Here is a 17,984-nt window from a genome sequence, read left to right on the forward strand (position 1 = left end):
GATCATGTTTTTAGTTCAAACATGCAAACTTGACAGCAAAATATTAGATAGTTTATAAAGTCAAAATGATGGGTGAGTTGTGCCTCACACATGACCGTTTTCTGTAACATGAATGGCAATCGTTTTCTGTAACGCTGCAGAAGACCGGGGTTTACGTTTTAGAAACACACCATGTGGAACATTTTGATGGGAGTTACTTGAGCGGGACGGGACGACCTCATGCTCAGCGGTCGTACCTTGAAGCTCACGGGTCGTAGGTCATCGTGGTCTTTGAAGTTAATTCACCCGCCGCCCAGGGAAAATGAGCGCGGTGAAAGACGTGCAGTGGTGGTGGTGGGGAGACGGTACGTCTTTATATAGTAACACGTTTGTTAAACACACGATTCATTCGAGGACTGAACGTGTATTATTTATAGCCATTTAACCTTTTCTTGCTCTTATATAATTTGTTATTGTATATGTTACTATCGTCTTTATAACAGCATCTCTTGTTTACTGGCAATATGTATTTTTTGTATAGTTTTCTTCAGTGAGATAGATTCATTCGCTTCTTGATGATAGATAATAATAGTATCGTATGATAGATGTAGATGAGAGGGCATACCTCCAGAGAAAATATGGTATAATACTTCCGTCATTTTGTTATGTGATCATTTCGTTATAAAGTATTACAAAGTCCTACAACACTTTTTCATATGTTATAAATCTGTCTGTTATCTCTCCTCCCCCTCCATGCCCACTGCGTGAGGGCAGCCTGCTTTACCACCGTCCCGTAGGGATCACATCCTGCTGCCATTTGCCCGGTGGTTACTGGGGAGGGGTGGGGCGGCTTGGCGGCGCGCCATAGGTATCTCCTTCCGACCCTCTCCATCTCTATACCTCCTGCTGGTGCAAGGTCCCCTGGGAAACAGAGGAATAAAGACCCACCCACCCATCCCTTTCTTTCGTTGGTCTTCGCTCTCGTGCCGTCGTGGCATCTGGTCTTCTGTGGGTGTTGTTTGGTTGGTTTGAAGACACAAGATATAGTACGAATTACATCCCCCAGGTTGTCTCTTATTAAGCCAGTTTAGATGAGGAGTTATGTATAGTTTCGTCTATTCGTCTCGTGTTCACGAGTGTAGAGACGACGAGTGACTCATTATCACAGGAGGAGGAGGAGGAGGAGGTTGTGGTGCACGTTTACGCGTCGTGTTCAAGGTGGAGTCGCTGCGACTGGCCGGACCAGGAACCATTCGAGTATCCAGCGAGTCTGGGCCGAGTGACGCTCCCGTTATGTGTACAACCCTTTATCTTGACCCAGTGGTGGTGTACCGAGAAGTAATTGAATGGAATGCTAAGAAGTAATCGTGAAGTCCCTCCTGATGGTAGTGTGAGTGATTCTGTTAATCACGGCAGAGACGCCGTATTGTATTTACGTGAATATCTCCTCCGACCTTTGTCACTTTATAAGTACGTCGATGGTGTGGTGGACACTTAACATTATAAGTACGTCGATGGTGTGCTGGACATTCCTTGTATCAGCTGCGACACGAGCACTTTCAAGGTCGGTATAGACTTGATGTGCGGGTCAGTATTTATAACTACATCGCCTCACCGTTGTCTTTTACCCCCTCCATTTCTGTAATGTTTACTTCACTGTGTCTAGCTAGTGTATCCCAGGCCAGTGCATCCTGAGGGGGAGTCCTCTCCCAGACCAGAGTATGACGCACCTCACTTGAGGACAGGGATAAAAGGATTTAAGAAAACCAAACATGTAAGTGAAAATATATTTGTTGACAATGGACGTGTGGTAACGTACAACGTAATACCTTTATTATCGCTGTGACCCAGCCAGGCCACGGCACGTACATATGGGTCCGTGACCCAGCCAGGCCACGGCACGTACATATGGGTCCGTGACCCAGCCAGGCCACGGCACGTACATATGGGTCCGTGACCCAGCCAGGCCACGGCACGTACATATGGGTCCGTGACCCAGCCAGGCCACGGCACGTACATATGGGTCCGTGACCCAGCCAGGCCACGGCACGTACAAATGGGTCCGTGACCAAGCCAGGCCACGGCACGTACATATGGGTCCGTGACCCAGCCAGGCCACGGCACGTACATATGGGTCCGTGATCTAGCCAGCCCACAGCACACGTACATACACGGCTGACTTGGCCGGCCACGGTCCGTACATATATAGCTATATAGTGAATGAGGTAAAGAGGTCAATCAAGGTCAACTCAGAAATCACATGTGACATTCAAATCAGAAAAAAAAAATATTGGTGACAAAATTTTCTGATACAAAAATTTTGATTGATCTGTTGGCATAGTTAACCAAAACACAAGCATTTCTAATCAAGATTGTATCTTACAAACAGCTGATGAGTCATTTTTATTTCTATCATTACATGAGATGATGCAAAAAACCTTCCTGTGAAAAATAATTTTTTAGTTTACAAACATTTGTTATTTACCCTGACTGTATGACTCATATATATATATATATATATATATATATATATATATATATATATATATATATATATATATATATATATATATATATATATATATATATATATATATATATATATATATATATATATATATATATATATATATATATATATATATACTCGCACTTATAAACTAACAGTGCATCTGGCAGACAAGTGTTGGGTGTACTTCATGATGTTCCTCACCCCCGGGGCACTAGTGAGAGAGAGGGAGGGCTACTCACACCTATAATCAACCCTCTTTTGCAAGTCACACATTTGTAGTAGTGTGTTTGGGAGTTTGAGGATCACTCGAGACACACTTGGTCAGTACGCGCCAGGAGAGGGCGTCCCAGATGAGGATGTAACTTTGCCCGTTTTGCCCGACGAAAGAAATGGTCCCTGGTACCGAGTGAGGCATCTTTAGGCTTGAAGGAATTACACAGCTGTGTGTGTGTGTGTGTGTGTGTGTCGAGTGAGGCTGGGGGTGGGTGGTGGGACGTGAGACTTTTGAGTGTTTGGTCCCCATGCGCGTCACGACCCCTCACTCCTTGGGACCCCCGGACGTTGCACGCGACCTACGGTAACCAAGAAGTGCAACTAACGCTTGCTACCAGACGACACCAAAGATCACAGCTCGGAATATGACTGACTTCTCTTTTTTTTTTCTTTTCTTTTGCATATTCGTCTTTCTTGCCTGAATCATTTACTCTTATGGTAGGAATAGTTGGGAGGAGGAGGTGGGTGTGGTTGGGGAGGACTCTCTATATACTATGCCTGTTACGTCGCGGCAGCAGGAGGCTGGGGGGGAAAAGGGGGGGAAGAAATGCATGAGATCCGAACATTTGAAAAAATAGACAAGAATGGAAGCTCTTTGTGATATCCACGCACAGCGCCGCCTCTTGCTCTGTGGCTGAACTAAATACTGACGTACGTCACAAGTAGACCAAGCGACGCAGACCTCCGTTATCTTTGTGCGCGAGAGGCTTTGAAAGATACTCCCTTCCCCCCTCCATGGCGAGAGAGAGAGAAATAAATAAATTACGGTAAATAAATAAGCTGTGCTATTCATAGTTCATAATGTCACAAAAGCATAAAAAAAAAAAAGGCATTGGAGTGGTTTACTGGTTTTCCCTCTTCTCTGAGGTCAGTAGTCCACGACTTCCAGAGTACAACAGTTCTCGGTCTTCTGATGATGACACGTTGGTGATGGGAGCAGAGGTTATTGCAATGAGACCAGTAGACAGGGTCTTGACCTCTGACCTCACCTGCCAAGACCCGGGGCTTGGCTTGACCCTCCTGCAGCAGAAGGATGTATTATATGTCAGTATATCATCATAAGGGAAGAGATCTTGTGTTTGCTGTCGACTTTCCTTCTCGTCTGACGTTTGACTGTCAGCGTGAGGAAGAGGCGTCCAAGTACTTGAGAGACGAGGGGGTGTGTGAGGTGGGTGGGAGTTGCTGTGTGGCACTTGAGGGAGTAGGGTGAGCCAAACACGACCCACTCACTTGTAACACTTGCTGAGGAAGAGTGGCAGGCACGTTCACCCAACACTCTTACAACTCAAGGAACATAGGAATTTTAACCATTTGCATCTGAGTCTTTGTGTAATAATAATAATAATAATAATAATAATAATAATAATAATAATAATAATTAATGGTTAAAAATAAGTGAGAACATAATCTGACCCTTAAATGCAGTTATCACCAACATTCTCAACAAACACTGTATAACGTGAGTCGTCCACATACGGAACATAAACGTTCATGCTGAGGATTTTGGCTGTATTGAGATCATGGAAATAACTTCCTTAGTTTCTTCGTAGGGGCATCCACGCCCGGGCCTGGAGAACCTGCTTGTCGACGCGACAAAGGCAAACCAAATCATGGAAATAAACTCGGGCGAGGATATGGGCCGGGGGGGAGGGGGGGTTATGGGTATTGGTCCTTCCAGTAGCTACCATGTTTCCAGATGATCACAGACGCACAAAAGTCAGTTCATTTCTCCTTTTTCTTTTTTTTTTTTTTGGCACCCTTAGCAAGGAGCTCGAGTTGAATTTGTGCTTAAGTTCTGGACCACACTTCGATGTCGCGGACACCTAGCGGATGAGGTGGCCATCTCGGCCGTCCTGCAGATGAGGCCACGGAGTGCCCCCTTGCCCACGCCCCGCACCCACCGGCCATTCAAGACTGGTGGTGGAGTTGGTGGGGGTGGGCGAGAGACGGTCTCGGGCCCTGGAGAGTGGCAGCGTCCATCATCACAGTTGTGCGTGGGTGGGCGGGTGAGAGGTGAGGCACAGCTCAGCACGAGTGGGGGTAGCTCTTGAGGAAGCTCCTGAGGGCCGGAGGCAGCGGGACGCTGATGGCGGTGCCGCTGGCGTTGAGGGCCAGGCGACACAGGTGCTGTAGCGAGGGCACTGCCTGCCGGAGGGGCTTTTTGATATCGATGGGGCTGAAAGTCTTGCCCTCGTGGTCCACCCACACCTGCGTGGACGTGACGCGCACGTAATGCTCGACCAGCGGTACCACACCTTCGAACTCGGGCATGTGTTTCTGGCTGTGTCCCGTGCAGTCCAGTCGGAACTTGCCGCAGGAGTAGTGGATCCGGACGCTAGTGGGGCCGTTGCGGGTCTGGACGCTGAGGGAGTACAGACACTGTGGGCTGGCGGAGTCCCGAAGGAGGAAAGTACCGACGGCAGTATCCTGCAGAAGGGCCGCCGCTTGGTCACAGGATAAAGCACCATAGTACCAGCCACTCTCCTCCAGGGCGCGTCTTGTCTGCGTCAGGACCTGACTGTCATCGGGTTCCTTGGGCGGCGGAGTGAGTCTGACGGAGGAGGAGGCGTCCATGGGAGGCTTCGTGTTGGGTGTGGCGGCGGGGGAGCTGCTGCGGAAGGGGTTGAAGCCTGCCTGGTTGTTGACCTTGGCGTCCGGAGAGACGCTGCCTCCCCTATCCGCCGTCTGCCCCTCTACTAGGCCCCCGCCTGACGTGTGTAGGGAATTCCGAACTTCCGGAACCGCACACGACGCCTTGGTGGCGCAGGTGCGGAACGTCGGGCAGGCGTGGGGACAGGCGAGGCAGCAGAGGACATGGCAAGCATCATGTTGCACGGGCAGGCAGGGCCGCACCCCGGTCAGACCCCCAACCTGGAACATCCGACCGCATACGTAAGGCGGCTGGACGCCCCCAGGGGCCAGGTGCGCCGCCGACACCCAGTGGGCGGAGGCGGTGCAGGGGGTGAAGACAGGGGGCGACGATGGGTGAGGGGTGGGAGTCTGGAGGGTGGGCAGGGCCGTGGTCAGCCCAAGATGACACCCGGGGCACACCAACATCCTCACCTGCAACACAAAACAACACATTAGTTCATGACGTCCTCCCACAACACTGGGGTCTGTTACGAAGTGTTACCTGTCATCAAACACCTACCTGAACAGATGTGTACCTTAGTATCTGGTAGCTACACGTATTTCCCATCTTATCACCAACAAAAAAAAAGAAACCTTAACTTACAACACTCACAACCCCATGTTCCATCCATCCCCTCCCCCCACCTCACTGCCACAGGAGGGTACAGCAACAGAGTAAATGATCCTCGGTAATGAGAGAGCGTCCAAGACCTCCTCTCTCTCTCTCTCTCTCTCTCTCTCTCTCTCTCTCTCTCTCTCTCTCTCTCTCTCTCTCTCTCTCTCCTTTCCGTTCCGCGAAACACACGTTCGTGGAAGATTTGGTCGTCAAAAGCAGATCCAACAAACAGCGTCGCCGGCTCCTAGTTACCTTCCCCTAACAATTACACCGTAACCCGAACCGCTGCCTTGAACAGCTCGTGTTGTGTTGAGGTGGGAAGGGGAGGAGGAGGCATGTGCATCCCCTGGTTCATGTGTCCATGAAATCCTCTCTCTCTCTCTCTACTCCCAAAATGCTCACACCACATCCCTCAACTCACAATCATCTTCACACTTCAAAAATCCCTAAATTCATATCTCCTTAAAAGTCCTTCTAACGCCAGTTCCCCATTCCCCTGAAATTTCTTTCCTCAAAATCCCTCCTTCATAATCCTTACGGAATCCCTAAGATCCTACTCTGTCCCAGTCTCCATTCCCTACATTCATCATTCCTCCCCATGTTCCCTTCCCACCCCTCAATCCCACTCTCTGTAACGGGTGCTCCGTCAGTCGTGGCGTCTGGTCCTCCTGCAGCCGAGGGAGTGACATTCCCGGAACACTCCTGGAGGTGCAGTGGCCGGCCGTGGGGGGTCAGGAGGCACTCAGGTGGAGGGGGAGGCGGCCGGGTGAGGGGAGTGGGGAACGGGGGAGGAAGGGTCGGTAGGAGATTGGAGGAGGGGGGGGTAAGTGGAAGGGGAGGCGGTGGGAGAGTGTTAGACTGGGAGGAGGGTGGCTGGGGGGGGGGGGAGAGGGACTGGAGTGGCTGGGGGAGAGAGGGAAATCCGATCTAAGCCCCAGGAGGTGAACCATGGAACTCTTTGTTTGGAAGTGGTGTCTTCCCGCCCGCCCGTCGCGTCTCTCTCTCTCTCTCTCTCTCTCTCTCTCTCTCTCTCTGTATATGTGTGTGTGTGTGTGTGTGTGTGTGTGTATGTGTGTGTACGATTACATTCATCGCAGGCCACCGAGGGAGTAGCTAACGAGCGTGCACACGACTCGTGACGCGTCTACCAGCGTGGGACGGTGACGAAAGCCTGTCACGCCTGTGTGTGGCAGGGCTCGAGAATGGCAGTAGTAGCCCCCCCCTCACGCGGTAATGTTCCCTACGACTGAGATTTTCGAGCTCTTGTGTAAATTGCGTGTCTGTGCCAGTAAACGGGAAGCGACATCCTGGTAGATTCCCTTCCTGCCTTCTTGATCCTGTCCCCCAGCAGCATCCGGCTAAATTCGTCCATGACACAGCGGCGACGTACGTCAGATGTTTTTCCTGATACAGATTTCTAGTGCTCGTCCGCTGCCATTCACTCCCTCCGCTGCTTTCTGGAAACTATAGCCCCCCACGGAAGGGAGCGATGAGTATATAACCATAAACCACAGGAAGCACAACTTAATCTTCCAGGGTTCAAAGACATGAGTCATTCTAAGGTCTCAGATCAGTCCCCAGCGAGGCGTTTGACTGAAAAGGGGGAGAGAGAGAGAGTTCAGTTTCCACGCTCCCCCAATATAGCGTACCACCACTCACGCCTCTCTCTCTCCTCCCCTTTTGGTCTACCAAGAACTACCCTTAGAAATTTTTTTCCCGGTAAAGCTTAGCGTTAGCCAGCCACATGTCGCCTCAAATTCTTTTGATTCTTTAAATTTTGCGTCAGAATGATAATTTAGCAACAATAAGGGTATATTAATCCAGTAACAAAAGAACAAGTAACCAGCTAAAAATATGTCGTTATGGCCAACAATAGTAGCTTTTGAATCGTACGTCGGCCAGCGGCGGCCGGCAGCATCGCATTCCGTGAATCAGCTGACACAGTTGCCGGCGGTCGCTGGTTGCCAAGCTTCTCCCAGCACAAGCCACTTTCACTGCACGTAAATACATGGTTTGGATTCCTCGCTTTGGTCGATTTCGCATAGGTAATTTGAGTCATATTGCTCAGTATTCCTAACGTATGTTTCGTTACTCTATTAGGATTACTTAACTGTGGAAAACGGGGACCTAATCACAAACGACCATGAAACAATGTATATCTGTCGCCGGAACATACTGGCCTTTCTCAAAATGAAAAAAAAGACTATTTCCTAAAATGATTATGAATCTCGGCGTTAACAAGAGAAATCTATAATTTTCCATCCTTTCCCTCATATCAACAAGGTTAAACATGGGCAGCAAAATTCTGCAGTTTATAAAAACTAAACTGCTCGTGTGGAACGAGATCTATCGTCAGCATGGTATAGACTCAGGATACAGCTAGCAGTTGACGAGGTTACACACACAACAGCGAGTGGGGTCAAGACACTGGGGGACCAGTGTAGCCGTTGGCTAGACCAGGCAGAGCAGCCCGCGGGCTGGACATGGTTGTTGGACAGACTGGCAGATACCTAACGTTTGGCAAGGGACACGGCGTCTGGGAGAGGCGACGCTGTCAGGGGGGGGGGGGGGGGGGGGGGGGGGGGGGGAAGAGGGAGGGAGAGAGAGAGAAGCAAGGAGCCATCGGTGCTATTCCTGGATGTCGGTGGATTCATCACATTCTTTCGATATGAAAATGAATGTCCTTCGCCCTCGCGTGCCGTGTTTTGCTGTTAAGGGAGCCATGATTAAGGCAAGCCCCTCCTACCTCGCTCCGAGGTTCCTGGAAGTACTGACACCGGGTTAAGGCTATGTTAATGATGACCCCAGACACCCTTGGCTACTGCCGGTAACCGCTAATTGGCATGAAGACGATGTTTCCATACTACGGGGCTCACTACACCCTACAAAAGTCAACAAAAAGTTATCCTTTTAACATTGGGGGAACTTCAGTCCGACAAATTATATGGTTCTTCCAAACTAGACACCTGCGATAGTAACATCACATGAAAGGAAGTAAATGCAGACAATTTGTGTCGGAGCGCGGCAGAGCACGGATAGCAAAACAGTATTCAAACACCAGGGAGGCGGCTGCGATTCTCGGAAATTTGGCGGGAACAGGTCGGTTATGCCACGAACACCTTGGCTTATCAACATTCTAAACAAACTGTGGCTCCGCACGACCACGTATGACGACTGCTGGTCACATTTCTCAGTTTGAATCATTCTCCCGAGGAAACCTGACTCGCAATCCAGGTCTTTGGCAAGCAAAAAGGACATATATCGACTATAACAATGAAACAGGAATTGGAAAATTGGCGTTTCATACATTTACTGGAAGTAACATTCAGGCGAAGTGGTATAATTGTGCCTTAAACACGCTTCACTAATGATGAACAATGAATTACTTGTTGGTATAGAATAAAAATGAATATAGCATACAAGACCCATTAAATGGAAAGTTAATGGGTTTCTGTATGAAATTATTCCGTAACCTGCAATCGTACAGTTCGTTATGAGAAACGTACGAAAGCCAGAGACACCTCTAATACACTCTGGACTGGCGGATTCCATGAATGAGATTACACAAAAAATACGTCTCCTGCAGGGTTGCTACATGTCGCTTTGGGCTCCGTTTACGGTACCGGTTGCCACGAGAGATTTAAATGGAATTAAATTCTTAAAGAATACTGGATATAGACAGGGTGGAACCATATAGCGGCTGGGGTGCTAAGGTTTCATATATGAACGACCGAACGCGAATGATTTCACAACCTGGATATAAAGACTATCTCCGGTAATTCTTATATATAAAGTGTCCAATTAAACAGTCAGCACTCCGTCATTGAACAAATTCTGAAAACTGGGGTTAATACGTGCCGGGAAGCCCTCCCAGTTTACTGCCTGGGTTACCCTACATGAAATTCGTGTCGGATCGAACAATTCTTCTCGTTTAGATTCAGCAGGTCAAAACCTCTCCACAAAAATTCACTCTTAGCAAGCGTTGGGTTCTGGCAGGGAAAATACACCACCAAAATACTAGTGTGGGCGAGTATGTCTTTAAAAAATAAACATATCATCCAGCGAAGCTACGTACATTTAATACTTTTTCTCCCTTCAACGAACGGGTTGTTCTCCCTCAAATCTCACTCTCCTCTCTTTCTCAGCATCGACAGCACTTCCTCCACCATCTCCACTGTCCACCTCAACATCCTGTGTCACACGCCGTTTCCCCACCACGCAACGTACCCTACAACCGTCTCTCTCATCATCATCTCTGCATCATCATCATCATCATCATCCCCTACTGCCTCATTATCTCCCCTCCCCTGCTCCCTCATTATCAACCCACCTCTCCTCCCTCATTATCACCCCACCCCTCCTCCCCATCGCCAGCGAGACGTCTCCCCTCCCCCTTCCTCTGTAACTCCGCCATTACCTATTGTTTCTCGGAACAGCAACAAGAGGCTTGGCTGCGTCTCTTTGTCTCTCTCTCTCTCTCTCTCTCTCTCTCTCTCTCTCTCTCTCTCTCTAACCTTCCTGTGGCTTGCCTCCTTGTCTGCAGGAGGGAGATGGTTCGTAAAATGCAGGACTACGGAAGAAAAAGAAGGAAACAGAAGCGAGAGGGGATACTACGGCACATGAACTAGCGTCCATGGCGAGAGAGAGAGAGAGAGAGAGAGAGAGAGAGAGAGAGAGAGAGAGAGAGAGAGGAAGCGGGAGCCAGCCAGACTCCCTCCTCCTCTCTCTGGAACAAGGGGGGGCTGCCACAACGACCGCATCCCAGAAGCACAGATGACGTTTGAGACCCGCAGTATACGTACACCATACACGACGATGCGACGGGGGGGAGGTCAAGTCACGTCTGGCGTCTATATAAGCTGGGACGCTCCGGGTAACTCAATAGTGGAAGGTTAGGTTCAGACGAACGCCCCCAACATACATCAATCCGCGGATCTTTGGCGGAAATTGCCTCCCGGTCGATACCATGTATGATGATCCGGGGAAAATCCTCACATCAGCTACGTTTACAACAGTCCTCATGACAGTGTCGCCCTTGTTTTGATATGGCGTTTTGAAGAAGCGCCTCGTTTTACACTGCATGTTGGTGAGCTTTGTCACCGGGAAAACATACGATGCATTTTTGAAGAGACCAGAATTAAGAATGTCAACATCGTTTCCTACTACTACATGATACATGCAGTCTTGTTCAATCTGTGTTCATACTGATAATTGTGGCATATCTTAACATAGTGTACTGATCATTGTGTCTACCCCATAATAATTATAAATACTTCATATCAGACACAGCTTAAAATCATATAACAAAAACTTATTGTATTAGTCTGTTACAAATATAAACAATCATAATAATATCCTTTACAACATTCATCTATCTCTACACAATGAATTTAAAATTTATTGATTCATGCACTTAATATTACAACCAAAGACTAATTTTATGAGATCAAATTTGTGGCTATACTGACCTTCCAATGAGTATTAAATCCTGGGATAAAAATGTCCAGAGTATCTGGAGAATGTGTAGAGTACTTGCAGAATGTGTGCAGTACCTAAAGAATGTCTGGCGTACTCTGCAGAATGTCTTGAGAGAATTTGGAGAATGTCTTGGAGTGCTTCTCACACTCGCCACTTGCACACGTCAGAACCTTGTCTCTTTGACAGAGTCCAAGAACTATTTTGATTATTTTTTTCCAGCACTTTTAATATTCACATCTGATATATTGGGAAGCACTTGCAGTTACTTATATTCCTCGAGCGTAACTATCTGTTGATCGTTCCAAGTTGGTTCGTACACACCACTGTATTTCACACGTGTCTACACGAGTGATCCTCGCACACTTGTTGGACTTCTTGAGCCGGACGCGTTCAGACGGGACCGTATGTACGAACAATCCATTCCTGGTTAGTGATGTAGGGTGTAATGTGCGTCCTATGAGCGTTAGTATCGCTGAGCGGTGCGGAGAGAAGTGCTGGCGTCCTCCACAATGGCTGAGCGGTAACTGACGGCGCCCAGCCATGGGCCAGTCGAGGGAGCCGCGAGCGTCCCGCACCGATCCAAGTCTCGCACTGAGGAATTCTTGGTAAACCGCTAACTCGACGGTTCGGCGACTCGCTTCATATCGCTTACAACACCGTATCTTCTCGCTAAGCCTTGGCCGCTCATTGTGGGCGGTTGGGGTCGGGGAAGGAGAGGGAGGGAGGGAGTCGTTTCAGAGTAGGTTGAAAGATTTGTTCGTGGCGGACACGTGGAAGAAGTTGAGATAGCTGGGGAGAAAGTTGTGGGAGCTGGAATTCTTGCGTGGCTATGTAAGGCGTTCTGAGAAGCCTTATCCATGCAGGGCAGGGCCGCTGATGATGGCTGGTGGAGCCTTCTCGGGAGCACTGATACTCTGTCGGGAACAGAAGAAGAAGACGGTAGTTGGAACAGAGAGCAGTCATTGCTGGTTGGCTCTCGATAACTTTCGTGTTTTTCGACAGACGGATGTTTCCGGTGCGTCTCAGGGTACAGCCGACATGACTAGTAAAAGCTCTGGTTACAGGAAAATGCTGACTTACATACAAGTCTCTCTTGTGTCATGTATTCTGACCTTTTTATCTGTCACGACGTAACGCTTTATAACCGCCCTTCAGCACGACGTTGCGACCCTCAACCACGACGTACGGTACGACCCTTGGTCACGACGTTACGACCATGAGCATTGTGGCCCGGCCTTTTGGGGTCAGGTCAAAGGTGAGGCTATCCTTACCCAAGAGTCGCACAGTCGGATTCTAACGGTCAAGCTTGTATTATGTCATGGAAGTGGAGACGTACACTGGTTATACTAATCAGAGGAGAGACCACTCGTTCGAAAATCCAGACTCTTTTTAAGCCTGTTTTTTTTTTTGTTCCACGGGAACAAGTGAATGGTTCTCTTACTGTCCATATCTACGACCCCCTCCATCCCAAGGGGGCTCAACACTCATCATGCTCTCCGTGGAGGGTCACAGAAGGGAACAGGGCGGGCGTCTGGGTATACTGCAGGAGCAAAAAGCTGTTTTTTGGGGGGAACCCACCTTAGTACTTGCTGGGATGGCAACATTAGGATGGCGACTGTATAAGGAGTGGCAGTAGAGGGGCCTGAGTTACTTCACGGTGAATAATCTCCTCTCAAGGGTAGAGAAGGGAAGAAGCAGTGTTGAATGCAGTAAGGTAAGGTACGGAGACCGAAATGGACATGCATGCGAAGAGGATGATCAGCTGAAATCGGTTGGGAACTGTGATTGGTTAGTGAGTTGTAGAGTGGAAGGCCTGAGTCCATCCTTATGGAAAATGATACAAAAACATCACATCTTTTTTTTTTTAGGCATAGAAGGGCAAAAAGTGCCAGAGAAAATGGGACGAGGATGGAGTAACACGGACGAGCGGTAAGCCCACTTTTCATCGTAGTAGTGAAAGTCGTAGATGAAGGATCGCGTTGGAGAGTACAGTTAGGAGGACTGTTGTGTGCAGCCCAGACGGTGTAAACAACCGCGTTTCGGAGGCTAGGCGATGTAAACAGACGGAGAGCAGAAGACATCTAGACCAGAGGAGACTGGATATTGACGCAAGCGGGAGGCGAAGATGGCAGGTGTAAGCCGTAAGAGTTGCTGCTGAGGGACATAGAAATGGTAGACACAAGAGTGACTACAGAAGCATGGGTGAGACACAGACATAGTGACGGGAAAGTGAGGAAGGTGAAGGTGAGATTATCACATAAAGAGGGGAGTATAGACACTAAGAATCTGCTAGATTGATAGAAAATGCAAGTGTCTTTGACGTGTGTGTGTATATATATGTATATATATATATATATTCATACATATATGTGTATGTATGTGTGTGTGTGTGTGTGGAGAGAGAGAGAGAGAGAGAGAGAGAGAGAGAGAGAGAGAGAGAGAGAGAGAGAGAGAGAGAGAGAGAGAGGACGGTAAGACACCATTACTCGCGGTTCATAACACAGACCTTAGTGGGTTAAGAAAGTTAAACAAGTTAAGAGACAATAAGAAAGTGATTCGTACCCAATAAAAATGTGAAGGCGGTCAAGAGGCAAGACAGATGATCATCCTGGAGGTGGTTAAGAAGCAGGTTGAACGTGCGGGGTCTGAGGGAGACAAGGCGAGACCTTCCTTACCTGATTGAGGGACAGAGAAACGTATGTCCTCAGCAGATGTGTCTGGAGTCGTGTGGTGTTCGATGCGTGTGCGACGGTCTGTACGTACGTACGAGGGACGGCCTGCCTGGTGCTGGGGAAAGGAGTGTAGAGATATGGGAAAGAAAGATCGCTGACAAAATAATGTAAGATGCGACTGTGTTTTTGACAATAGTTGTGATGGTGGTCGTATATTACTATTGTTATAACTGCTGTTACTTGTTGTTATTGATTGTTTGGCCTTACATTATTATTATTATTGTTTGTTATGCTCTACATTATCATAATCATCATTAATATTACTTAAGCCGTATACTCCTATAATCATTATTGTTATTGTTATTATCATTATTATTATATTTATTATTATTATTAGTATTATTATCATTATTATTATTATTATTATTATTATTATTATTATTATTATTATTATTATAACCTGGAGGATCTCCCGTTCATCACCTCCGCCTCTGCAGCGCTTGGCTGGTCAGCGGCTCCGTTTTCTGTGTGCCGGTGAGGACGTCATCCCGCGGGCACGTATTACCAGCTCAAACCAGTTCACCCGCCTCCGCTCCTCACCCCCTCTACCTGGGGGTCGATCCTTGGTACCCAAGTTCACCACCGGCTAAGGGTAATGACCACAACGTTGCACTACCCCGCCCTGACCTCCTGGGTACTGGAGTTGGATGCGTGTGTCGTCCCATGAGTGAGGTCAGGGCGGAGAGGGAGGGATGGTCGACCCGATGACGCTGTCATTCGTTAGCGATGTGAAAGCCGGTATGCCGAGTGCCTGCTTTGTCGAGCTTCCTCCTGTGTTAACTGCGCTTGCTCAAGCCTTGCGCTGTTGGCGTTGCTCTGCTTGACGCACCAGAGCTCAAGACTTGGTCTGCTAACCATATAACCAACGGGCTACTGACGCCGTCTACCTAACGACCGACCTACTAACAAGTGGTTAGACGAGGAGTGCTCTCGTCTTCCTGTGAGGAGTACTTCATGGCCTACTGACACACCTTCCCTCCCTCCACCCTCTCTCTCTCTCTCTCTCTCTCTCTCTCTCTCTCTCTCTCTCTCTCTCTCTCTCTCTCTCTCTCTCTCTCTCTCGTTCCTGCTGAACCCGACCTGCGCTGCTAACACCCCTACTGACTGACAGTGCCGCTGCTCTCGCAAAGAGGCCTCTCTCTCTCTCTCTCCTACCCAGATTGTTCTAGCGATACTACTTAACACACACACACACACACACACTCACACACACACACACACACAGATGGTACCAAAAAGAGAACATTCACCAGTGTTACTCGTTCTGAGAAGAGGAGAGAACAACTTTCCCTGGGCTTCTAACAAGGAGATTAAGGTTACGAGAGACGACTTATTGAAGTCTCTTCCTCACAGAGAGGTAGTTGAAGTCCTTGACTCTCCCTGGGGAGAGATGGATGGCGTCCTAGCTACATTTCTTCGTTGTATATCAACTGACTGTTGTATTTCTCTCTTGTGTCTCTCCTGATGATGTGATTATTACACGAAAGTGCACTTGGGAACTTTTCCTCTTGAGATAGGTGGATGAAATTCTGTCCTTTTGAGACAGATGGATTCCCCTTCCCTTCATGAGGTAGTTGGAGCCCCTTTTCCTTCATGAGATAGATGGAGTCCCTTTCCCGTCACGAGATAGATGGAGTCCCTTTCCCGTCATGAGATAGATGGAGTCCCTTTCCCGTCATGAGATAGATGGAGTCCCTTTCCCGTCATGAGATAGATGGAGTCCCTTTCCCGCCATGAGATAGATGGAACCACTTTCCCTTCATGAGATAGATGGAGTCCCTTTCCCTTCATGAGATAGATGGAATCCCTTTCCCGTCATGAGATAGATGGAACCACTTTCCCTTCATTCATTCTTCACAATCCTCCGTTTCCGAGAACACTTGCGGTCTATACCGTCTGGTGATTGTGAATGCCCGCGTCGTTTTGCTTCGACAACACGAAGGAAAAGAACTGATGGGGACTTTAAGATTCGACCTTATAGTTCCCGTAAGAAGCTGCCATGATGAAGGGTTGTGTGTGTGTGTGTGTGTGTGTGTGTGTGTATGTATGATAGGTGGGGCAAGTAGATGTCATGCCGATCAGGTGCTTCGGGGAAGCGATGAAAGTAACCGATGCAGAGCTGTGTGTGTGAGTGAGGAAACTTGTGGTTCGCGGACGAGGTTAGCAAAGTGAGGCTCAGCTTGACAAGAGTCGTGAGGGGAGGAACCAGACACACACACACACACACACACACACACACACACACAAACAAACACACACACACACACACACACACATCAGATAACCTGATGTAAGGGACAAATAGAGTGAACAGTACGTGGCTTATTGCTTCTCTCTCTCTCTCTCTCTCTCTCTCTCTCTCTCTCTCTCTCTCTCTCTCTCTCTCTCTCTCTCTCTCTCTGTCAAAAGCCAGAGTTATATATTCTCAAGGTCCCCCTCTAGTGCGAGGGAAGGCGCCCTTCCGGCTGTCCCATTGGCCTGGCCAAACGCTCAAGGTTGTGGAGGGGAAATAGGGATCACGTAAACACGACGACGGGTCAGCAAGCGTGTTCAGTCACCAGGTCTGTGCGTCCACACCCACACCCGCCCCCGCGCCCGCTGCCTCCTTCGCCGGAGCTTCCGTTCCACATAGAAGGAATTCGTCCAGGTCACTGTACCTCTGCGTCGGGACACGCAGAAATCAGGGACGTGTGTGTGTGTGTGTGCGTGTGTGTGTGTGTGCGTGTGTGTGTGTGTGTGTGTGTTTGTGTGTGTGTGTGTGTGTGTGTGTGTGTGTGTTCGCTCTAGCTTACTAAGCTGTTTGCTGTGTTTTCATTGTTGATATCATGATACAATGCTTTTATTATGACTGAAGGATGAAAAAAGCTTTAGTATTCCCGGATGAAATATAAGAGGATTTGTGTGTTTTAAACAACAAGAACAACACCAGGCGTGTCTGTGTTTGGTTATGGTGTTAAGTGTAGTTCCCGGAACACGGTATTGACCTGATTATTGCTTGTACAGCCTACAGTCTCTCTTCAAAGTACTTCAGTCAGCATACCTCGGGCGCGCGCCGGAGGGAGGGGGATGTGCTATTTCACGTGTCCGCGGCGGGGGGTGGCGACGGAAATGGATGAAGGCAGCAAGTATGAATATGTACATGTGTATATATGTATATGTCTGTGTATGTATATGTATGTATACTTTGAAATGTATAGGTATTTATATGTGCGTGTGTGCGCGTGTATGTATATACATGTGCATGTGGGTGGGTTGGGCCATCCTTTCGTCTGTTTCCTTGCGCTACCTCGCTAACGCGGGAGACAGCGACAAAGTATAATGATAATATATATATATATATATATATATATATATATATATATATATATATATATATATATATAAATGCACCAGTTAGTACTGGGTAAGCTGCTGCGTCACATGGTTACTATGTGTGGCACTTGGCAACTCGAGGGTAGGCCGTTGTGATAACTCTTTCTTTCCTCACGCCTCGAATCCACAAACATTTGCATAGCCCTGATATATATATATATATATATATATATATATATATATATATATATATATATATATATATATATGTACATTAATTAAGTTATCTGCATTCCAGCCATTGATTAATGAAAACATTCTGAGCAGTGTTAATTAACCGTGTTATCCGGCTAGCTCGCTGTGTGGGATAATACCTTTTGATCAACTCCATCTCTCCCTGACGTGGCCGAACCAGGGGGCGTGGTGGTGGGGGGGGGGGGGGATCGCTCTC

General features: G+C 48.1%; 1 protein-coding gene across 1 annotated transcript; it reads right to left on the reverse strand.

Annotated features, from left to right (window-relative positions):
- Positions 1–3,112: 3,112 nt before the first annotated feature.
- On the reverse strand, positions 3,113–12,082 carry LOC139747448 (suppressor of cytokine signaling 7-like). The gene is made up of 2 exons (XM_071659806.1): positions 11,480–12,082; positions 3,113–5,827 (listed from the first exon to the last, which is right to left on the reverse strand). Exon 2 carries the CDS (start codon positions 5,819–5,821, stop codon positions 4,790–4,792), a length of 1,032 nt encoding a protein of 343 aa, XP_071515907.1. The 5' UTR covers positions 5,822–5,827; positions 11,480–12,082; the 3' UTR covers positions 3,113–4,789.
- Between the last annotated feature and the right edge of the window lie 5,902 nt (positions 12,083–17,984).

Source organism: Panulirus ornatus, chromosome 68 (assembly GCF_036320965.1).
Source record: "Panulirus ornatus isolate Po-2019 chromosome 68, ASM3632096v1, whole genome shotgun sequence".
Taxonomy (NCBI): Eukaryota; Metazoa; Arthropoda; class Malacostraca; order Decapoda; family Palinuridae; genus Panulirus; species Panulirus ornatus.